Source organism: Acanthopagrus latus, chromosome 1, assembly GCF_904848185.1.
Source record: "Acanthopagrus latus isolate v.2019 chromosome 1, fAcaLat1.1, whole genome shotgun sequence".
NCBI lineage: Eukaryota > Metazoa > Chordata > Actinopteri > Spariformes > Sparidae > Acanthopagrus > Acanthopagrus latus.
Window position 1 is genome coordinate 2637454 of NC_051039.1, and position 24587 is coordinate 2662040.

Consider the following 24587-nt stretch of genomic DNA (forward strand, 5'->3'; position numbering starts at 1 on the left):
AGCCGGGTATGAATGGGATGGAGCCTGCGTTTGGCGAGGCCTACGGGGGACACAGGGGTCTGCTGAGCCCCTACCCTCTGGCCATGTCGCCACAAGGGGGCAGGACCGAGCACGACCAGGTGAGACGACGCACGACGGAACTATCACAACATTATCTGGTGGGAGTCGTCCTCTTGGGGAGGTTTTCATCTCCCAGAAAGATGATAAACGGAGTGCAGCATTCATTCATTTCATTATTTACATATGTGACTCGTCAAAGTAGCTGCTTGGATGAAAAAACGGGGTTATAATTTTGTCACACGCTTGTTTTTTTACGATCACAGATGCGGAATCGAGTCTTTGTGACGTCTGATTTTAGAATGTGACGGAGGGAAAACAGATTTTAATACTTTGAATGGATGCCAACTCACGATGGCGACATTCATTTAACTCATGATGAAGCAACCAAAACCCCCAAAACAACACAAGTTTATTAAATACACATAATGAGCAAAGTGTAAAAATGAAAGGTTTTAGCAGGAATGCTAGTTTACACCTGTAACAATATACAGACACAACTGCTGGAGCGCATCAGGTTTCAGACGGAGCTGTCTGTGTCGACAATTGAATTATACATTACAAAAATAATGATGATGATTTAAAGTAAACAGTTTTATACACCCTCTGTGATGAAGAAGCTCCCGGAGAGACTGAACTGCCGCCTGGAATGATGAGTTTAATTACAAAACAGCGGGCAGATATTTTAAACCTCACCTCCCTCTGTAATATTGTATATAATTGTGAGCGCCTGCTGACACTTGATACGGGAGCATCAGGCATCTATTTTTTTTGTTCCTAATCAAATCTGCGTCCTCTTTTAGAGCGTGCTCCTCATGCTGGGCTCTCCAGCATCGCCAAGGAAACGGCCCTTTGAGTTGCTAAGCGACCTGGTGGACGACGGTGGCTTTGGCGAGGACCTGCACCCCGAGCGCTGGGATGTGTCCGCGCTGGACGAGATGGCTCGCTACACCAAGCTGGGCCTCGGGGTGGGTGGGGAGCTGCTGGCCTGCTCCGAGGAAGCCGTCCTGATGGGCCGCTGGGGGAGGAGCCGGGAGGAGCAGGAGGAGGAAGAGGAAGAGGAGAGGCGGAGGAGGAACAGACACACGGCACCGCCCGTCACCCAGGAAGTCCAGACCACCGCCGCAGGGAGGGAGGAGGGGCGTATCTCTGTTGCCACGACGACAGAGAGGGAGTTATGTGTTGCAGGAAGAGCAGCCGGGGGAGGACAGGATGGGGGGATGTCAGGGGAGCGCACGGTGGAGGTGTATCAGGTGGCGCAGGAGGAGGAGGTGGTGGCGGCGGCGGCTGCAGCGGGTTTGGCCCTGGAGCACTGCAGCGAGGAGCACAACTACTCCCTGAGCCAGGGAGAGGAGCTCGGGCCGGGGCCCGGTCACAACTCCCAGACAGAGGGGGTGAGGGTGGGGGAGACGCAGCAGGAGGCGCGGGGCAGGGAGGAGAGCCAGGCGAAGACTGAGCTAGATCCAGAGGATGAGGAGCAGGAGGAAGATGAGGAGGACGAGGAGGAGGAGGATGGAGAGGAGGGAGCGGAGGAGACGGCGGCGGAGGCTGAACTCTCCAGCTCCTCAGAAACTGAATGTGGTGAGTTGTGCTTTAAAGTTTGTGTCTGTGCTGCGAGGACATCTCGGCTCATCGCGGCGCTGCCAGCAGCCGTCTGCCCACACGGAAACCATCTGAATCTGTCTCGGGTCCAGACGAGACCTCAGACTTGGTTGGCTGAGCAGAAGGCAAATTTAATACCAAAGTTGCGGGTGTAATTCCCGGACAACATACCGCTTCAGTGGCTGCAATTTTTACTGTTATGAAACCGTCTTTGAGGGATGAAGCCTCTTCATGTATTCAAAAACCATCTGTAACCTCCACGTTGCTCGCTCTGTGTCGGGGGAGCGGGGGCTTGTATTTGAACTTGTTAAACAGGGTATGAACGTCTGAACACATTGTTAAATGACCGTTACAGTCGAACTGGATTTTTTTTTTTTTAAGCAGCTTCTGAAGACAACACAAACACGACTGCAGTGTTCAGCTGGTGTCTCATTACCAAAAAAATATCTATTTTCTCGCCTCATTATTTTCTTTACACCTCTCCGTCACAGAAGCTGTAGGTAGGTGCACCGCAGAGCTGAAACTAAACCTGATGAGTGAAAACCTGAAGCTATTCTCATAACTGATCGACCATTTGAACCACCTTCTGGTGAGAAAGGCTCGTTTCAGCTTCTTAAACATGAGGATGTGCTGCTTCATATCGCAGTCAGCTGATTATCTTGGAGGTTTGGACTGTGGGTCAGAATAAACAGATTGGTTCATACAATTTGACAGTTTAATCAGTTAATTGATAATGAAACTAATCAAACACAGTTACTGTCCCTTCACCTCCCTACAGATTATATATTCACATGCTGCCAAAACACATCTGTTCATTAACACGTTTGGATGGAAAGTGATATTAAACAAGCATGGGCTGATTAATTGACTGACAGACGTTTGTCGTGCACATGTCTGACATTAAACACAGACGTTCACTACGTGCAGAGACATTTTCGTGGCCGTACTGTCGCGTCTGTATCGTTGTGTGGGACTTTATTTACATCGTCATAAGTGTTGTCTTCTCCTGGTTTTAAAGGCTCGTTACAGTCAAATGATTATAAATGTTAATATTTTCTGAAAACACTGATAGTTGTCCGTATGATCGTGGTGCTATATCGAAATACTGATAAAGAGATTTTCAGTTTCAGAGTGACAAACTGTCACTGAACTGACTACAAACTATTAAAAAAAAAAAGGAATCATAATAAAAGTGAATAATTAATTCAGCCACATTGAGAGTCAAAGGTTTTCCAGTGAGTCATGCTGTCGCTTCAAACGTCGACTTTAGTTGTTAAAGAATTCAAACACGAAACATCTAATCAGAAATCAGAATCAGAAAATTGTCTGTTGAATCTTAAACACAAGGTTGATGTTAATCTCAAAACATACATATATACAGTAACAAGATTTCACATTTCACAAAGTCCTTAAAACAACGATGCAAAACTGTCAAAGAAACAAATGTTTATTTGGACTTTTGTAGAAGAGTTATGAACCGTTCTGGACAGTAAAGACAAGATGCAGTTTACAGAATAATAAACAATTTATAAAACCAAATGGAATCAATTCACCAAAGCTGACATGTGAAAAAAAAAAAAGACGTCTAGCTGCGGTTGAGGACTCATTGATGTTTTTTTTTACTCTCTAGGGTCGCTGACCTTCTACAGCTGTATTTAGACTCAATTAATCTAAAGCGTTGCTGCGTTTAAAGTGAATAAAAATGAAAAAGTCCTTCGGTATTTCTCCACTAGATTTTTATTCTCACCATTGTGCACAGTGTTTTCTATAAATCCTGGCTGTGACCCAGTGAATTCATTGAATGAATGGCTCCTTTTTTTTTTCTTTTTTTTTTTATTCCTGGATAATATTTAGAGAAGTTGAATAAAGCCACAGTGATAGAAGATCATTTGATTGGTACATGCTTTTTGCACATGATTTATTTTTTCATAGCAGTAAAATGCAGAAATCCTTGAAAAAAACTGACTTGAACCCATCGCTGTGGGCTAATTCTTAAACAGACTGAAGTTACCAGTCTGTGAAGACGGTTGTATAAATTGTTCTGTGGCTACAAACTTTTGAAAAACCTGCATTATGAAGTCAGAAAGATGAGAGTGTTGCCCAGCACGTAGCGTTTTAATAAGACACGATGTCCAGTTGCATTCAGGGGAATTGAAGGATCCAGTGTTTTTGGTGCTTGAAGCTCACCCCGTAATAAAAAAATACATATTTTTTGCTCCGGCCTGTAGAGCTGCTTGTCCTTCTTTGGTTTGAGTTGCAGTGTTTTGGGGATATCAGCCACAGCGACGTCTTCCCTCCCTCCGTTACAAGGGAACTAGATGGTGACTCGTGACCCGGTTACTCAAGATTATCACACAGATGTTGTCGTGGGCAGTTTCATGTAGGAATTTTCGAGCTACAACCCGAGATTTAAACATTGATGGCGTCCTTCTTCGCTGTATCTTGTTAGCTGAGTTAGTAAGCCTCTCGTCTGTGGGCAGATGCTTCTGCGCCGTGATACAGCAAGTAAAACTCTGCATAACAAGGTCTGTGGATTATCTTTTTCTGCTGGGTTTTTTCAAATATATCTTTTCGTGCCATCTGACTCCCTTGTTCTGGAGAGAAGGCTGCTGATACCTGCACAGCTCAGCCACCTATAAACCAAACAATCTGAATGGATTAGCAGCTCTACAGGTCAAATGAAAGACATGTATATTTGATGTTGTGGTGAACTGTCTCTTTAACTTACAGGGCTGTAAGTCAGGATATCTCAGCTCCTCTTCTGGGTCGTAAATAGAATAATAAATCACTGGAGTTTCCGCTTGATTAGATTATAGTTTGAAGTTACTGTGTGAATCAGCAGACGGACATTAAACATGACTTCTTGTCAGAGTTGATGCATTAAAACAGCATCCGTGTACGTGAATGAGCTGAACTCTGATCTTTACATGAGTCTTGCTGCTTTGCTTGTTCGGTCAGAGAGCATCAACTGGAGGGCTTAAATGTCAGAGGTGACTTCATGTCCAGACCGCAGGACACAAATTATAAACATGCATATTAGATAACATACATGTAAACTGGCTTGACTCGAGATAAGCATCTCTTCCCAGGCTCTCCCCGGCTCTGATCGTCCCCGCTTTAGATAAACAAATCTCGGGCGTCTCGTTGCGAGGTAATGGAGAGGTCGCTGGCTCGCTGTCAAACAGCATCCCGGCTCACATTTCCACTGTCGCAAGACAACCATTGTCACCGTCTATTGTTGTGGCAGTGTGTGAGCTATTCTCACCATTTAGCCCAGTGGCAATTGTAAAAAAGGGGGGGGGGGCCTGTGTGATGGATGGAAAAAAAGTGTGTCGCAGACAGATGTGTAGGTTCAGGAGATCAGAGCATAGCCGTGGAGCGAAAGATGGAGTTGAGGGGAGAGTGCAGACAATGGCGCTCGCTCTCTGCACACTGGACCAGACGCCATGATGTTACATAAGCCATCTGTGAGTGTGTTGGTGTGTGAGTGTGTGTGAGTGCCCCGGCGAGGACAGGACTTCATGGTTATTAACTTTCAGTCGTATTTTTAATCTGGCCACTCTTTCATTATTTGCGGCCTGTGTGTGTGTGTGTGTGTGTGTGTGTGTGTGTGTGTGTGTTTTTCGGGTTGGATTTGAAGAAGCGCCTCCTCTCTGCTCCTGCCGGTGGAGCTTTTGCATGTTGTATTATTTATGATGCCATTATTCACGGCTCTGTGCGCCCGAGGCTAATCTCGTGTGACGTCTGTGTGCTGGCTGTAGGTGTTTGCCTTCCGAAGCGGCACACATGTGTGCAGTTTCAGCTGGTGGGAGCTTTGTTGTCAGGACATACAGCTCGTGGATTAGAGGCTCATACCACGCAAACATAACATTAATACCTGTCAGTTATGATTAAGGGTTCATCTGTCATATTAACTTGAGGTGCATTTCTCTTCGATTAAATATCTTACACATGGCTGTCAATGTTGTCCACCTCCGTAATGATGGATGGGAATTAGCTTTCTTTATTATATATGTTTATAAAACAACCAACAGTATTGATTCTATATTTTGCATCACTGCTTCTCCAGAAATTACCCTGATGCAACATCTGAACCAGATTACATTTAGTAATTGTTATTTCTATGAGCTATTGAATATTGGCAGATTCAGGCCAAAAACTACGGACTTTAAACCCAGATCTGTGGGACTGTCAGTGATCACAGCAGGTGAAACTAAAAGTTGTCATAGCGCTGCACACACAGATCATTGTGATATCAGTGCAGTGCAAGAATAAACCGGAGATACGATCAGACGTGATGAGAGAGATGGAGCGAAAAAGAGAAACTGACATTTGTAAACTTCCTAGAAAAGTCACAGGGTTCACGTTGTTTTTAAAAAACACAGTGTTGGTATCCAGAGGATGAGTCTCGATCGTTTTGAAGATACACAAATCCTTTTTTCACACAAACAGATTCCAGTGAACTGGGTGTCTTAGACGGTAAATCCTCATGGTTTGGATCTCCTGCCACTTCTGCTAACCTTTCCTGACTGTGTGGCCAAATAATCGAGGACTGCTACCTAAGTCCAAGAACACTTTTCCTGCTAACCAGATGCTATGAAAAGCTAAATTTCTTTGCTGTTTGTTGTTGATGGTCACAATCATTAGAGGGTAAATGCTGATGGTTTGGATCTCCTGCCACTTCTTCTCACCTTCCCTGACTGTGTCTCTAAACCAGAGAGGACTGCTGCTGAAGTCCCAGAACACTTTGCTGCTCTCTGTTGTTTTGGTTTCCTCTGCTTTCATCTGCAGATATCTTAAATCAGACTTCACATTGTTGACCCACTTCTGCTGAGCATCCAAGAATAGCAAAGTTGTCTACTTTTTATCCACAGAGTAATTGTTTCTTGTGAGAGCTGAGATTCGTGGGGCAGCTACAGACTTGTAATCTTGTTTTATAAATCTCTTCCTCGTGTCAAGTCGTTACGGAGAGTTTTCCCTTGCTTGTTCTTTGTTGTCTGAATTTATTTTCACATCATGAAATTACAGCCAATTCACAACAAATGTTCCACTTTGTTACTTGATGATTAGCGACACGACTGCAAAGCTTTTACGAATCCTGAATTCTTTGTGCATGTGTCCATGTTTTTTTTTAATCAGAGGTGGAGGCCGAGCCAGCGAGGCAGCCGGGCGAGCGCCCAGCGAAGCGTCGCTGTTTCTGGGAGTACCGACGAGCTCGAGAGACGGCCACGAAGAAGAAACTGGGCGGAGACGTCCACTGGTCTTTGTCCTGGAGCTCCAGCACTCTGCCCAGCACACTGTACCGCAGAGAGGGTGAGAAACACCACTCGACTGGCTCGATCACCGTCCTCGTGCTGAAACAATGATGCCCATTACTGGGTCAGAATACTGTTCCTTCTCGACCGTGGAGCTCTGTAATTTGGCATCCAGATGAACTAATGAATCATAAAGATACGTGATGAATTAATTGTTAGTTGCAGCCGTCTTCATGCAGAGATAAAAGCGATGAAGACCCTCTGATTTAAAGGCTTCTCACAGCAGGAGTCATTAAGACGAAAATTCACACTGCAGCTGAAAGTGTCCCATTTCTTTTCTCTCATGTGACACGAATCGGATCGGGACCCTCAGGCGTTTGCCCTACATACAACTTTGATGTCAAAATCTAAATTTTTCAGCATTTCCCTGATAAGTGAATCTTACGTCAGGCGCGACTGGAGCTGAGCGAGCAGCAGCCAGTGTTCAACACGACACAGCCCGTCACTGTAGTCCAGGATCATAAAACCACAAAGGACCGCGGTAAAGTGAACATATTTATATATTTCTGACTGCTTCTCTCGTCACATCATCGGGATATTCAAAGCTAGGATGCCATTTTGCAAGCTGCTGCATCCAGATGTCTCACTGTGCATTTCATGATGACAGATCGACATTTAGCGACGGGACCTTAACTTGAACTTTAACACAAAGTGAACTGAACACAATGTATATTTGGACTCAGTTGATTTAGGAAGCCCTATTTGAACATTGGCATTTTCCTGCAAATTATCCCATTTTGCCACCATCAAGGACGGTGTCGCACAACACATGATTTAGAATTAGACTGTTTGATCGCTTTGTGTCTCTGGGAAATTGCGATGAACATTTTTCCACAATTATTTGACCTTTTATAGACGAAAGAATTAATTGATTTATCAAGAAAATCAGCAGATTAATCAGTAATGAAAATGAGAATAGACAAAGCTGTTCTTGGTGACAGAGCTGCACTGCATACTTTGGATTTATGGGCAACACTGGTGGGTTAATGAGTGTCGTAAAGATAAACCCAAAGAACAGGAACTGAATTCCCTCTGTCTGTCTTTGTCCAGGCAAAAAAGGCCGGCGCAAAGCTCGCAAGACTGACGCCAGCGACCTGACACCAAACCCCCAGAAGCTCCATAACATCGGGGAGCAGCTACAGAAGCTCAACGCCGCCATCGACGGCATGGGCCCGGTCAACGACCTCCCCGCCGTGGCCCGAGCCCGGTCCCGTAAAGAGAAGAACAAGCTGGCCTCCAGGTACGAGACTCCACTTACTGCCCTCCTACATCCTCTGCACCAAGTCAGCGCCCAGGAGACCTTTCGGTATCGATCGGTCTGGCGTGTGCAGGCATTTCTGAGAGGTTTTCAGTGTTTTGTAAATCATTTGCAGCAAAAAAAAAAAAAAGAAATGAATAGAGGAGAATCCTGCAGGGCTCTGTGGTTCGGTATGTGCAATCTATAGCCTTGTCAAGAGGTTTTCAAAACGTGGTGCATTTCAGTTGTTGACCTTTGTGTGCTGCTTCTGGAGGACGTGGAGGGAGAAGAATACGCTGAGAAAAATATCTAATCTCAGTGCAAGTTAAGGCTCGGCTGATTAGACTGGATGGAAAACGGTCTTGATTCCAGAGCGCATTTATAGTGTCGGGAAGCGTTTCAGCCCCTCGCCGGTGGAACACAGAGAACCACCGCACCGAACATGACCTTTTTTAAAACCCATCCTCCTACTATGGTTTAAAAATGTAGGCCACAAAGGTATTTTTGAACTGATTGTCTCTTTTTTTTTCAATGAGTTTACTTTGGACATGGAATAAATTAAGGGAAGATGGGGGGGACGCAGAGGAAAACAACAGAGGAGATGAGACGGAGGGAAGCAGGATGGAGGAAGGAAGGCTGAATAGGAGGAAATCAGGGCAGGATTGAGGAGTTAGTGGAGGGTCACAGAAAGTTCATCTGTGGAGAGACGGAGGGAAGGGAGGAGGAGGAGGAGGAGACGGAGGAAAAGGACATCATCACAGGCGCTTTAAAGAGAAGAGGGACTCTGGGAATATCTTATTATTCTAAACATACAGTATATTAAACACAAACACACCATCAGAGAGAACAGTTGCGGGGGAAAGTACGAGCACTGAGGGTATGTAGGGGGCGAACAGCGCGCTGCACTCATCCTGTAATGTGACTGGGTTCATTTTTTAATTTGATATGCAGGAATTTCCTCTGAAGAGACTCTTTCTGTAGTGTCATACTTGTGGCGGCCTCAGAGCGGATCAGAGTCGGCTGTGGGATTATCAGCGCCGCCTCCAGTCGCTCGCATTCCTTCTCAGCTCTGGTCAGAAGCCACCTGCCCCGGGCCGAACAGGAAGCTCAGCAGCTCGTCCGGAGGCTCAAATAAAAGCACCGTTCGCTCTTTTAGCCTCTGACCCAGTGACCGGAGTTGTAAGAGTGCAGCGTCACCCTGGAAAAAATATGATTGTTTACTTTTTGCTGCCGGGAGTTACGTGAGGAGACTGATAACCAGTTTAAGCTCTGTGTGTTCAGTAATGTTTAGCTTAGCTTCGCTCAAAGACGGGAAGCAGGCGGGAACTGGTGGCCCAGCTCAGACCCGGTCCACAGACACAGTACAGCGTGGATCCGTACACGTTTACTGCTGGAAAACCACCTCCGGGGTGAAGATACTGTACTCAGAAACAAAAAATTTCAGTGTTTATGTCTGAGTATGTGTATATTGGAGTATTTGAGACCTGCTCCTGACAGGTTCTGGTCGCTCGGTCTCTGGACCTTTAGAAAGATTCTTGGCACTTAAGTAACTTTTAGCCTCTCTGTGTTGAACCGGCTTCTCACTGGCCTCCTGTTCCTTGTTAGTATGTTGCTTTCGGACGAAACCGTCTCCAAAATACATGAATATAAACGTGTAACAGAACTAGAAAACAATGTGTCGCAGTTGAACGCATCCGACAACAGATCGACCTTGTGTTGCCCCGAGTTCTCAGTTTTTTTCTGCACTCTGACCAAAAAACCAGGTTTATTCTGGGATGTTTCTGTGGCGGGCTCGCGGTCGTCACTATATGACATGTAAACAAGACGGTTTTGGGAAGCATTGTTTTTCTTCTTGTGATGGAGGCTCAGTTTTCCCCCCTGCAGTCTAGTCTTTGTGCTAAGCTAGGCTAATAGACGCAGCAAAATATTAAACCACACTTCACTTCTGTGAACTCTGACAGCCTGATAAATGTGATTCAGTGCTGCTGAGGCCAAAAATCTCTATATTAGTGTTGTTTCACTGTATTAGCGATGTGGCTAACACTTGAAATCTTAGATGTAAACACTAATTTGGGAAAACTGCTTTTAAAAACATATTTTCCAGCTAAAATTTATTATAATTGTGCTGATAGGTTATTTTAAAACCACTCCGCCGTTTTCGTTGGTCATATTTCGGTCTAGTTATTCAGGTTTTAAGTGTTTTTTCTTGACATCTTAAATAAATGTATGAATCAAACCTGCTGGTGTAAACTCTCGTTAAGACGGTCGATCTTAATGTTGTCGCGCTCCTTTTAAAGTTAATGAATCAAACTGTTTGTCTCAGAGCTCCTGACTGACTCATCAGTCTTTCCTTCCCTCTCATCACATGATTGGTTGCCAGGTTTGTTCTCATAAAACAGGTAAAAGTCCAGGTTTGGCTTCACAACTACCATTTTTCCATCCAACCACCAGAAGCTTTTAATTTGGAGAATATGTTTTCCTCCCTTCAGGCGGCCGCTGGATTCTTCTTCTCAGTCGACGTGCAACTTATATCCGTTTACAGCTGGAGGTGAAGCTTCTCCACGAACAGCTTTTCTTCCTCTCAGGCTGTTTGTGGATTTTGAACTTGGAGCAGGAACTCTTTGACTTGACTTAGTGTTTGGGGGCTTGTGGGAAGGTAAAGAACTGTGGTTCATACTGGAACATCCTCTGTACTTTTATCAGTCCCATCCCTGCAATGATTGCGAGCAGCCAAATTGTCATGTGGTCGTCTGCATCCTCCACAAACCAGCAGGGACTGTGGTGCAGACTGAAGAGTAAAACGTGGCTGAGAGGCTAAATGCCACATTTCAGCATGCAGAGAAACACTGCCGGCCTGCGTGTGCTTTGTTTTCTAAAAGTTTAATTCAGCTGACTCACAGCTGCAAGGAAAATAAGAAATTCACTGCAGGCTTGCCAGAGAATAGTCCCCCTGAGACGCATTAATATTTAACGTGCATTGATCGATTCATTCCTCGCTGCCATTTTTCAAACCCCCAAATAATCTGAAACCGAAAGCGTCCGTTTCACTTCAGAGCCGTGGTGTCAGATGGTCGCTGGAGGAGAGGAGGGATGAGGGGAGGTAAATCTCCCTCTTCATCGCTCGCCAGCTGCTCTCAGTGTGAAAACCAGCAGAGACGCTAACGTGAGTCATGTGGAGGAAACGACAAGAGTTTCTGGTTGTAGAGACTGACAACGCTCTCTCTTTCCCGTCTGTTTGCAGGGCCTGCCGGCTGAAGAAGAAGGCCCAGCACGAAGCCAACAAGATCAAGCTGTGGGGGCTGAACCAGGAGTACGGTCAGTGCTGATGTCACCATCAACATGTTGAAACTCCTGCTGTTGTTGCTTTGTTCATTACAAGTTTTGGTGTTTTTTCCTGACGGTGGTGAGGTTTATGATTCATCACCCTGAAGGGAAATAAGGTTAGCTAACATATTTCATGATATTGTGTACGTCTCGAATCTCATCAAGACTCAACGATAATGGTTTCCTCTGGGCGAGTAAAATGCCAAAAATAGATAAATACATCTTTTCTTTTCTTTCTCCCGTCGATTCTCATCTCTGTTGAGAGTCACACATGTGCAACACCGATCAGACGCTCGATAGAAAACCTTTCAGTTATCCTGGAAACTGGAGTTTAGTCGGATGGCGTTCGGGGTTGTGGGTTTAACGCCAGCGATGTAACTCGATGTGTTGCGTCCAGCAGGTGATGATCAGACTACGTGTTGCTGATGCAGAGCTGCTTCTGGTTCAGACCAAAGTGTTTTATCACCTAAATGAAAATGTGATTGAGCTGTTTGTCTCTCCGCCATCTTTAACTTTTCCTTTCTGATGGAGTTCCACCATCGTTTCCGTCACACGCGTCCTGATGCTTCGTCTTGCTGGATAAATGTTTGATATTTGCGGTGTGACGCAGCGTTTCTGCTCCCTGTCCCTCGAGGATATTGTGATTTTTCAAATGCGTGTTTATATTTTTTCTGACGACAGGAACGCTGCTCTTTGTTTCAGATAGAAAGAAAAGATCGTTCTCTGTAGGAGGAGAGAACCCAGTTTCTTCTCACTGTGTGAATTTGTCTGAGTTTTACAATCATGGGAATTTATCTTTTACTACACCCCGTTTACACGAGACAACAAACCCAGCCAGCCTTCATTATCAGGCTGAATGACACTGCAGTGTCACAGTGGGAGTGTAAATCGCATTGAACCTCCGATCAACGTGACATCCGGGTGGACACGCTAATTTTCGGCATGAACGTGAGTTGAATTTCCAGATCTCTGCTTCCCCCCCAACTCAAACATCGTTCAGTCGGCGCTGAGTTTGAAAGAGGGACGGATGTAAAAGATATTTTATTGTTCCTTCATTTCTGCTGCGTCCAAAGTGACACACCAGCAGAAACCCAGAAAGACTCGTCTGCTGTTTTAAAACACCTGCATGTATTCACTAATGTCAGTGTAAAAGTGACTTAATTATCCTTAAAGTTTATGTCAGGTCACGCTGCTGTATTAATGACTTCTTTAGTGAAGGAAACCAAGTTGACTTCAATGCTTAACTGAGATTTATTTCACACACAGCAGCAGTTAAAATCACTGATGGCTCATTTCCACTGCGGTCCGTTCTCCAACGCACAGCAATAAGAAACCACAGCGTGAAGTGGGGAAGCTGACATGTTCCGACCTCTCCACGTAGAAAAGAAATCAAACACAGATGAAGCTACAAATGACGGAGAAAGCATCTTTTTTCGAGGGGGCGGCTTTGAAGACAGCGTTTTCTAGAAATCAGGTTACCACGGAGCGCCGATGATAACAAGATCGCAGAGGAGCGTGTAAACACTCGAGGATCGAGGGAAAAGCCAGAGGAGGGTGACTTCACCTCCTCCCGGATAATCAACACCTCTCCTCTGCCAGATCTGTCAGCCACCGCCGCCGCCTCCTCCTCCTCCTCCTCCTCCTCCTCCTCCTCCTCCTCCTCCTCCTCCTCCTCCCGTTAGCTCCGGCTTCTTTGAATTCAACCCCCATGCAGCGTCCAACTTCCTTTGTCCCCCTTTTTTTTTTTTTTTTTTTAAACATTCCAGTCATTCCTGATCCCGAACCGGCGTTTCATTGCAGCTTCAGTTGTGGCTCCCGCAAACATTTTTTTTTTGTTCGACTGGCAGGAAGCCAAAACACACAGGGCTTAACCTCACACATCGCCTGGCCTCCTCCTCCCCCTCCTCTGACTTTCTTTGTTTTTTTTTTTTTGTCTAAATTCTCTCATTCACCCATTTTCTCCATCGTCTCTCTCGGCTTTACAGAAACACACTTTACGGACTTTACAGCAGCAGATTCAACTGAAACCTTCAAACCTCTGGTCTCGTGCCAGTGTGTGTGTGTGTGTGTGTGTGTGTGTGTGTGTGTGTGACAGAGATACAGAAGAATGTAGTGCATCACTTCAGACCCACCGTGATCCTTTCGCCCACACACACACACACACACACGCCCGCCGAGACGAGTGCCGGACTAAAGAGGAATCGGATCCATGAGAGAATAATACACTCTGACAGGAGAGGTGTCATGGCGCCATCGGGTCACATGACCCCACACGGGGGTGGAGGGGGGAGGGGCCAGAAATCACAGAAGGTGCTGATGATTCACACCATCAGCAGCGGCAGCAGCAGAGATGAGCCGCGAGCTAATCCTGTTTTTGGAGCGAGAAGAGACAGCTGATCTGGCGCCAGCGTACAGTAGCTGCCACGTTAGAAAATATCCCGTAAGAAGTGTTTATCAGATGTTTGCATGCTCCACATCTCAGCCCCTTCAAAATGCAGAATGCTTATATTTCTGTCCAGATGATTACGTCTCTGATCACTCGTCTGATAGTTAAAAAAAAATAATAAAGCATCAGCAGTTCGCTCTAATCGTTCAGCTGATATGATGTAGTATTCTCACCCGTTGCTCAGCGTTTTGACGACCTCCATCTTCACCATGAGAATCTGGACCTGGAGAGCACTCAGAGCTTTTGACTGAAGAAAGACTGAAGGGATGAGTCGATACAGTTCAGCTCCGGGGCGAGAGAGTGTTGAAGGAAGGAAATCTGCCGGAGGAAGCAATGAAGCAACGCTGCGTTTTAAAGGAAACAACACCTGATTCTAATCACTTGTGTCTCAGTTACTTTCATAATTGAGCAATCTGTCGTTTAAGTCCTCGGTTGATTTTCTATAAAGGTCCAATAAGACGTAACTAAATGTCTTGTTTTGTCCACGACCCAAAGTTATTCAGTTTACTGTCTCAGAGGAGGAAAGAACCCAGAAAATATTCACATTTGAAAAGCTTGAATCAGAGAACTTTGCTCCCCTCCACCACTGAAGAACCATCACAGCAGCAGATATCTCAGTCAAGATGATCAGTGATGAATCTGTGTGTTTCACTCACTCATGTAATGTTCAAAATTAACTTTACAGAAGCATCTTCAAATGCTCTTCGAGGTATTTAAGTTGCGTCGGCCCTGTTCTGCTCTGGTCACATTTCACGTTCGCTGCAGTTTGTTTGCTGCAAGTTCTCTTTGTGTTTTTTTCTTGTTCGTTCTTTTCTGCTCTTCAAAACAAACATCGTCTCCGTCCCGCGAGGCGCCGGCTGCTTGTTGTTTGTTTTGTGGTCTAAATTCTCAAGGAACAAAATGCTGTACGTGGCTCGGGCGGGTTATCGGACCTCGTTACTTACTGAAGTGTGTTCTGCTTCGTCAGAATCAAGCTGGCGAGATTCTGGTGAGGCTGCTTTGTGTAAAGACAACGATAAACATCGATGGTTTGCCAGTAAAACGAGCCAATACTCCTCAGATTATTGAGATCAGTGAATCAGTCAGTCTGTGACTTCAGCATTTGGTATTTCTGAAATGAAAATTATTGTTTTTCCTCATTTTGTCTTCGGTCCCACAGAGAACTTGTTGGGAGCTCTGCTGCGGATCAAGGAGGTGATCCGACGGCGGGTGGAGAGCAGCGAGGAGGAGGACATGGACGAGCGAGGGATGACCCAACGCCTGGAAGACATCCTGCGAGAGTCGAGCGGTGAGAGAGAACACGAACCAACTTAAATGCACACGGTCACGTCTTGCTCAGCCTCGTGCTGATGGAGAGTCGGGTGAAGTTTCGTGCTCCACAAAACATTTCTGGAGTCTCCGGAAGCCTCGAGATCCCAGATTGAGTTGAAAAGACGTTATTTTTACCCTCGACACGCTTCAGACGGTGTAAATAACGTCTCTGCAAATCACTTCAGACTCTCGAGGCTGCTGGACACCAGACGAGCTGCACTGAGCCGGTTTGTGTTTGTTTGTTTTCTGACCCCAGATACTTTGTGAAGCTCCAGAAATGTTTAGCGGACTAAAAAAACTTCACCTTCACTTTCCGTTGACATGTTGGTGGGTAGATAACGACTGAATGCTCACAGTGTTGATCCTTTCAGTTGGATATTTTGACAAACACACATGGTTCTGCTTTTCTCTTTGTGACAATCTTTTTCCTGTCTTGTCCTTTTATGTTTCCTGTCACACCTCCTAATTTATCTCCATGACGACTGACTGCAGGTCCTTTAGTCGCCGGGCGGACCAAAGACTTTGTGCAGAGGATTTTGGCGGCCAGCGCCAGCGGTCAGAACCAGCGCAAAGATCCACCGCAAGGAGATGATGAGGCGGCGGGCTAAACCCACCCAGCCTCGCGCCTCCTCCTCCTCCTCCTCCTCCCTCCGCCTCCCCTCCCAGCACCACCAACCAACCTGAAATGACCAAGCCTCTCCGCACCGCCTCCACTCTCATGTTGTACACATTGGAAGTCAGAGATGACGAGGTGGAGATGCTGGGAGAGAGGACGGAGCAGCCCTCCCTGCTCCTGCTCTCCTCCCGTCGGTCCTCCAAACAGCAGCCGAGCTCACCGCTCTGTCCCTGCAGGCTGCACCTCCTCCTCCACCTCCTCCACCGGGCCGGAGCTGCTGCTGCCGCTGCTGACATCTGTGTGTTCTGTGTTATGTCTGTGTGTGTGTGTGTGAGAGAGAGTGTGTGTGTGCATGCATGTTGGACATGTAACATACTGAATGAGTGTGTATAGAGTCCCTCTCTCCCTCTGTGTGCTGTATTTGTATCCCAGTGTGCCTATGAATAGACATTGCACTGTTTTGTAGATGGTCGTAGTTGCCGGCAGGGGACCGGTAGTGAGCCGAGGGCGAGGGGGCATTTGAGGATAGAGGAAGTGCTAAAATAAGGAAGTGGGAGGAGCCCAGGCCTGGAAGACAAAGAAACTGGTGTGTGTGTGTGTGTGTGTGTGTGTGTGTGTGTGTGTGTTTTTGTGTTTGGCCGGGCTCCTATAGAAGCACTGCATACCATTCAGATTGCATCGGCCATCTGAAATGTCAGTAAATGTTGTGACACACAACAAGTGATGGAGTCCTGATGCCAGAGCAGCTGTTGATGGAAACAACGGCCTGATTGTTGTGGAAAAAGTCCTTGGAGCTTTAATAACCCCCCCACCTCCACCCACCACCACCCCTCCCCCACCCCCCTGCCCCACCTCCACCCCTCCCCCCCTCCACCGCCTCCCCCTTTAACAGCCCTTCACCCCATTAAAACGTAAGCAGAGTCAAAACTGAACGAGAGGGAAAAAAAAAACTGCACCTTAATCCAAACTGACCAAAGATAAGTGATACTGCTGAAACCACTCGGACACCAAAACCGCTTCAGATGCTGCCAACCATCAACACGTCGTCTCGTTCTGGGAGAAAGTGACTGAAACATTCTGATTGTTGTCATGTTTACCCGCACGCGTCCTCCGAGGACGGCGTTTACCCGACGGAGGTTAATTCCCCCCCCTTCACCTAAATGCACTATATCATGGACCTGAGAGAGCGTGAGTGGCGTGAGGGACAGGAAGTGACTGACGCTCTGCAGCCTGGTGCTCCTTCAGCTGATCTGCAGTGGCTTTTATTTTTACCCACAAAAGGGAAGTGTCCCCCGAGCCCTCTCCTCAACCCCTGACCTGATTATGTAGCGCACCTTCCTTGAATTGCAATGACAAATAGAGAAAAAAAAACACTTGTAGATCTAGGAAGCAAATACGTTTGATTTGTTTTTTTGTTTTGTTTTGTTTTTTTTTTACTCTGATTTTATTTGTTGTAATCTGGCGATGCCACGGCTCACTGAGTGGGCGTCAGTCTTGAGAAATCTGCCTTTCTTCTTCTTGCGGTCTTTGCTGAAGCTGAAGACCGATCTGTCCAAGGTCTCTAAATGTTGTTGGACAAAAAAAAAAAAAAAAAAAGTCAAGGACCCTTTGAATTGCACTGTGGTAAAAAAACAAACAACCAAGCACCTTTGAAGAGGGCTTCAGATCCTCCGAAAGAGAGAAAAAAAAAGACTCTTGGCACCTTTTGTCTGAAGACAGATATTGATTGAGAGACTCGTTGTGGGCGCTCGGCGCTTCCACAGGTGGTCTCGGTTTGTCTCAGCGGTGCTGCTGTTCGATGGAAAAATGAAAAAAAAAAAAGCAATGCAAACCTGAGCGGAGGCATCAGGCGGTAACTGCTGACTGGGTTTTGGCCTGCGAGCACGAACTGTTGTAATAGGCAGTTTGTTTGCATAATGACGCCTTTCTGAAGTGCCTGCAGCTCTCAGCCACAGGGACCTGTGTTATTATGCCTGATCTTGAACCCTGTTACAAGGTAAAGCGTAACCCATGACTACTGCTCCCAGCTTGGCCTCACTTGACTTCACTTAGTGGGGAGAAGAAAAAAAGAAAGAAACCCCTGCAGGCCTGCGTTGGGTCCGATCACACATTCAGCCAAAAAAAATAAGCAACAAAAAAAAGTCAACCAAAATGTTTTTCTTTCAGATTAAAACCTACACATGGATCAGAAGCTGGCAGCGCTCTCCGTGAACATCGTCTCTGGGAAGTGTTCGCGGAGGAGAGGCTGTTAGTGAAGCATTCCTCTTCTGTTTTTCAACCTTGACGAGCTCCCGACTGGGCTGCGTTCCAAAGCCGCTGCGATTTAACATACGGCTCTCCTCGTATGGAAACTCCATTTCCTGTCTGAACCGGGAGAGGAGCAGTTAACCTTCACCTCCTCGAGGTCTCGCTCGCGGTCGTATTGAAAGCTGTGGAGACTCAGGAGCAGTTTGTCTCGCTCCTGTTTAGGTTTGTGTTTCCCGCGTCATTCTGGGAAATGTTGCTCACGGTGGAGTGAGTATAGACGTGTACTGTAAACAGAGGATTCCTGGCATTTAGCTGGAAAGGTTTCCTTGTGGATTTTCTGCCACCGGTGTGCAGAGACAGATATCTGTCTGTGGCTTTGCAAAAAAAAAAACAAAAAAAAACGATGCCCGATGCAGCAGCTGGAGGCTCTGATGTCACATTACAGCACCACAGAAACCGGCTCAGGTTTCCATGTGATCATCTTACTGTAAATGATGATCCAGGGCGCGGTCGTCCAGGCCAGTAGAATAAAAATGATTTGTCAACGGTGCACTCTGCACTCTTTGTGCTGCGGACAAGTGGTTCCTCCCTCCTCCCTCCGTCTCTCGAGGCTTTGGGAAGTCGCAGGATCTGATGCTGGCAGCAGCTTCCCTCGCATGCGCTCGCACACCAGCAAACAGAAAGCGAGGGAGCGGCTGAAAACAACCGTACACAAAGTTTAAAATGTTGCGAGAACCATCTGTCGCGTCGTCGGAGGACGAGTTCTTTGGGTTTAAGAGGGATTTCCACTCTGAATGCTCAAGTTTGTCCTGATGTTTTCCTCCCTCCAAAGTGGCGTTATGTAACGCGACACGCCATCTGTTGTGTACATTCACGTATATGCCAAAAACTGAACTGAACAGAAAACTGTTGTAACGCAGCAAAGATTCCTGCCACAGATCCAAACAACAAACGAGACACGACGCCGGATTTACCAGAACTAGTGAGCTCGTAGAAGGGCTTAAAGTGACACTGTAGCATCATTCCTCTCCCACGGAATATCCCTTTAACTGTATAGCTTTAACGCAGGGCGGCCTCTTTTGGCAAGGCCACTCGTCTGTGCTCACATTCCTGACTCAGTTTCCCAGAAAGCCTCTGTTTATGTGTACCTGGAAGCAGGAGGCAGATAGTGCGGGGGGGAACTGGACTGACCCAAAGATGGCCGCTGCGGGGTCACGTTTCTGTGGCTGTCCTCGTGACCTCGGCCGAGGAACAGCTGGGACCTTAAAACACACAGAAGTGACGCTCCCAGCTCGCAGATATAACCGGCTGTGACCTAATATGGACCATGACTTTGCATAAATTGGGACGATTCTTATCTGAATCACTTCCTTGTTCAGCGTCACGAGAGACAGGGAGAAGTAAACAGTCCTGAACCGGTCGCGTCTGCTCCTGAGAGGGGGAACGTTTGGTGTCCCATCAGTGAAAGCTTGAAACCCCTCAGAGCAGATTCAGTGTCGAGCACGCAGACGGAAGAGATTTAGCTCCTCAGATGTCGAGTCTTTAAGTGAAACTGCTGATGAAGAAATCTGTTTTTTAAATGTCACGTTTCGGCTGCGATGTCCTGACTCGTCTGTGAATATCTGCTTCCTATTGAGAGGACGTCCTTCTATATTTGGCTGAAGTGCCGGAAAAGAGTAGTTGAATAATTAAATACCCCAGATGTCCACCGCTCACGGCTGTGTCGCGCCGCAGCTGCAGCCGGCGTCCATCAGCTCCCCCGATCCTTCATTCAAACACGGACGATTAATGTCAGCCAACGTGAATTTGATATCTAAAGAGTACACGCTGGTAGTTAGCTTAGCATGAAGAGCTAACCCTGGCTCACAGGTAACATATTTATGGTTCAGGCCGGTCACGTGCTGGACTTCCTCTTGGCCGGGTCCACTGACCCCCTCCAGTCTCAGCTGGTTGCCCGGCAACCTGACAGTAATGGCTGCCGGTGGAAACAGAAGAGCTGTTGAGCAGCTGGTGGGCAGATTCAGTTCGATTTGGATAAAACACTTTCCATCAGCGACACTATGATGGATACTCATTTTTAGACAATCGTCGGCTGGTTTAACGATTGATTATCAGTTAATCATCGACCTCTGACACATGATATATGTCATGATATTTACATTAGAAGTTAGAGGAACACATTTTAAACATCAGCTTCTGTAGTTTTAATCTCAGAGCGCCCGTCTGTCGCTGCTCTACGAGGTCCAGCCGTCACTGAGGCTGAAACAAGCTTTATCTTAATGCTTCTTAATCAGACTGTGTATTTTATTTTGAAAACAAGACACTTTCTCATGTGTTTGTGTCCGTCTTTGATTGTCACTTAATAACATTTTCAGTTCGTAGCGTTCCTAACCTCCATTAACAATCACACGTGAGCGTCTCTGTCTGCTGCTGACAGTTTATTCGTGTCACTGCGTCGGTGATCAGGATGCAGTTATCTCCCTCCGCTCGCTCAGTACAGTTCAATTTGAAATAACTTTATTCGTCTGTGAGGTCTGACGCTCGTGGATAAATGTTAAAACCCAGCGGATATAAAATAGACTGCACACACTGTGGTGACGATCTGAGACTGATGATAGTGACTGTAGTTCAGTGAGCTGTGTGTTAAGTGTCTCTCTCAGTATTGATCGTAAACGAGCTGCAGCGTCTTGAAATGCTTCCGATGACGGAGACGTGACAGCCACATCTGGTGCACATCTGGGGTCAGTCCATCAGCGCAAAGTCAGAGATGAAACAACAGTTCTGATCACCGAGTCGATCGCTGAAGAGAAGTTCAGCAGTTTTCCTGCTCGTCTCTGTTTCACATCGCTCCAGATTTAATGTAGTTTGACATTAAAACCACGCAGGCACTTTGAGCTCGTGTGATTTCACTTTTAACTGGCTAAACTATCAACAGACGAATTGATCCATAGTTGCGCCCTCATTGGCTGTAAAGGTTTGACGCTGAGGAGCTGCTCTGCGTTGAATCCTTCGGTCCCTGACGTGGAAAAACACTAAGTCGAGTCGAGTTAGGACAAACGGAGGAGCAGCGATGGAGTGACGAGGACCGGGAGAAGCCTCCTGCCTCCCTCCCTCTGCTCCTCCTGGTTTTTTGGGAGCGGGCGTTGAGGCGTGGTGGAGCGGCGGGCTGAATAGAGCCATCAGTAAACCTACACTGGTGGGACGGCGCTGACCTCCGGGTGCCCGTCCCCACTCTGCACCAGCGCTCACATTGTGGGAGACACTCAGGCTTCTCCGGTTTCAAAGGCGACGGGGGAAGCAGCACTTAGCCAGGGCCTCGGAATAGTTTATCCCAAACTTTTTAATCCCCTCCATCACCTCCGCCCTCTTTCACACTCTGACAGCTGAGGAGGAGGAGGAGGAGGAGGAGGAGGAGGCGGAGGAGGCGGCGACCTGCATCTTGATGCTCCCCGTCTCCTTTTCGCTGACCTGGAGGCCTCCGTCTGGGACGGAGGCAGGTGGAGGAAGGTGTCAGATTCGACCTGCAGGTCCACGTGACGCCTTTTTAAACCTGAGGCGGAGGAGCTGGACGCTGGCTCCAGTTTGTACCTCTCATGTCTGACGTTCAGATCACAGAGCTGAGCGTCTGTCTGTATCAAATGTAAATCTGTAGTGATGTTTCAAAAACACAGACGGTGGTTTAAAGACCCTGAAACTTCTGTTTCCTGCAGCCGTTAGAACACTTGTGGTTATTTTACATGTATTTCTTATTTTCCTCCGAGTGTTTCTCTGGTTTGAGGTGATGCCACAGACTTACATGCACCAACCAGGACACTAACAAGAGACTCAGACTGTCTGCAGACTCATCGTGACAAAATAGATTAACGACAAAAAAAATGACACCAGCAGCGTTTTGATTGGTTCCCGGTAATCCTCGTTTTCATAGAGTAAACTCAACTCGAAAGTCAAGACCGACTGTCAGTCCAGTCCATTATTTTATCTGCTTTAAGTCTTTGTTTTATGTTGAATGAGTGAATGATGATATGAATGATAACATCACTATAAACTTTGATCCCTACCTGCGTTGATTTAAGGTTTTCAGGACTTTCATCAGAAGAGTCGTTTTGTTCGTCACAAGCCAAATAACAAGCAAACTTGTGATCCACCAGCGGTCCGTATCTGTACTCAGACTGGGCCACACTGAAACTAAAAGTGGCCAGGTGTTAAACTGGAAATGTGCAGAAATAATCAGAAGCCTGACATGAATATGGGTCGATCAGAAGCTGCTGAATTCTTAACATGACGGCCTCAGAACTGAGCTTCAGTGTTGGACTAAAAAAAAAGTACATTTTCTATAGCGAACACTTGTTTTTATTGTATTCAGATCTGCAGACTTCTGGGTTGAGATGTCTGACGTGATATTAGCCAAGAAGACGTTGAATCAGTGCTTTACGAGAATTCACAGCTTTAAAAATCCTATTTTTTAAGTTTCTGACGTTCAAAAAGTTTTTACGACCTGAGAGAAACGTTGCTCACCCTCGAACAGCCGCCACTGTTTTCAGGGAGGAGCTGACCCGACTCATCAGACCGCTGCGTTTGGCCCGTTCTAAGGACGTCGTGCACCGTCGGACCGCCTGACTGAGATGTCCAGGTTAACAAGGTTTAAAGGAGTAGTTGCACTTCCGCTCAGAGTTTGAAGAGTTTAAGGTTTTTAAAACATCACCAGAGGTTTGAATCGCAGCTGCTGAGCTCTGTGGCTCGAACGTACCGGCGACGTGTCGAGTGGCACGTCGCAGCTTTAACCAAAACCAAGTCAGTTGTTTCTGTCGAGGTCGAAGGTCGAAGGTCGTCTGTGGACGCGAAGACGAATGAAAACACGACGTCCGGATGCTTTGACATCCAACGAGAGGCGTCGTGTTGTTGAGTAAAGACCGAGCGATCGCGTCCCCGCCGGGCCTTTAGATCCATGTGAGAACACGTTGAACGATGAGGAGGAGGATCGAGAGATGAGCAAACATTCCACGATGCCATGTCATATACTGTACAGCAACCCTTACTTCTCTTCTTCCCTGTTTCCTCCCTCCTCCCCCTCCGTCTGTCTCTCAGTAACCCAGTAATCACGTTACTACAGTGATACTTCGGACCTGTTAACACATTAACACATCTTTATGTACAATTCCTTCGTCAGTAAGTAACCTTTAAGAAAATAGTACAACAAAAAAAAAAAAACAACACAAAAAAACATAAAAATACAAGAAGTGCCGTACAAATAGAAGCCTAATATTTTTTGTTTTTTGGTTTTGTGTGAGTGTACTGTACACCTGTATAATGTATATTTTAATATTTATATGCAGCTGTTGTATTAAAGTATATTTTTAAAATAAATCTGCGCCTGTGTGTGTTTGATATAATCAGCCGCTGAGACGTTTTCCTGCTAATTGATTTGTTTCAGGCGTCGACTGTTAACGACTGTCAGGTGTCCTGAGTTTAATTAAAGGTGTCGCTCTTCTTCTTCTTCTTCTTCACCTCTAAGTCAGGATGAGTTTCCTTTGTGGGACCGAGCGGTTCCTGAACGCTCCACAGCTCCACCAGCAGGTCGGACGGAGTCACTACATCGGTTATGAAAGAAGCTTTTATTTATTGATTTAGATAATTTGATCCTGAAGGAATAAAGAGGAGGATCGAGCCTTCGTGAGTTCTGACGTGTTCTGACAACGACCCGGGCTCCAACTCAGACGAGCGCCAGCTTCTGTTTTCTCTTCCTCCAAACGTAACAAAACAAGTTTAACGATCGTGATTTCAAGGAATTCACCGAAGAGAAATCTAAACATCTCATGACACGAGATTTGAATTACACCCCTTTAATGATAAGTTCTGAAAAATTATACAATTATAGTTAATTAAACTCAGGTTTGAGAGTTGTTTCACCGTCAGAACATTTCTCACTCAGAGCCAGGTCGATAGGAAGGTTGGCTGATATCTGCATACCACAGATAAATCAGTATCGGCGTCAGTAAAACGTGGATGTGAAGATTTATTTTACAGATTATGACACAGATGTTTGTGGTAACTGAAGGACTTAAACATTGTCCATCACGTTCATTTGTCTCGTGTAGATTTTGGACAGAGATCAGAGGATCCCTGAGGTCCTGGTGGGAACAGGGATTTATCCAGATGGTGGTCTCAGGTCGTCAGGAGATGTTGGGCTCACCTGTGATGTTTCTCCCTCAGGTGAGCTCAATCAGTCAGCTGGGAGGTTTTATTAGAGGGCTGCAGTTCACCTGCTCAGGTGGTCGCGTGTCTTCAGGGAGTCGACACCATCAGTCGGCTCTCTGTGTTTTCTGTTTGAGATTTATTTCTAGAACTTTAGTTTCCCTCTTCACTGTTGTTTCTTTTGGTCTATCATGTTGATGGAATCAGTGTTTGGCTGATGGTTTTATTCTCACCACCATC

General features: G+C 46.3%; 1 protein-coding gene across 12 annotated transcripts in view; it reads left to right on the top strand.

Annotated features, from left to right (window-relative positions):
* LOC119019102 (CREB3 regulatory factor-like) overlaps positions 1-23404 on the top strand; it is a 36020-nt gene extending 12616 nt beyond the window's left edge. For 11 of the 12 annotated variants that reach the window (XM_037097402.1, XM_037097387.1, XM_037097359.1 and 8 more), the window contains 7 exons: positions 3-119; positions 861-1638; positions 6799-6972; positions 8025-8214; positions 11453-11526; positions 15141-15269; positions 15785-23404. In XM_037097402.1, the coding sequence (XP_036953297.1) occupies positions 3-119; positions 861-1638; positions 6799-6972; positions 8025-8214; positions 11453-11526; positions 15141-15269; positions 15785-15900 (1578 nt within the window). In that variant the 3' untranslated portion in view covers positions 15901-23404. The remainder of the gene's footprint in view (positions 1-2; positions 120-860; positions 1639-6798; positions 6973-8024; positions 8215-11452; positions 11527-15140; positions 15270-15784) is intronic. The other variant, XM_037097368.1, reaches the window with a different exon arrangement.
* The last annotated feature ends 1183 nt before the right edge of the window (positions 23405-24587 follow it).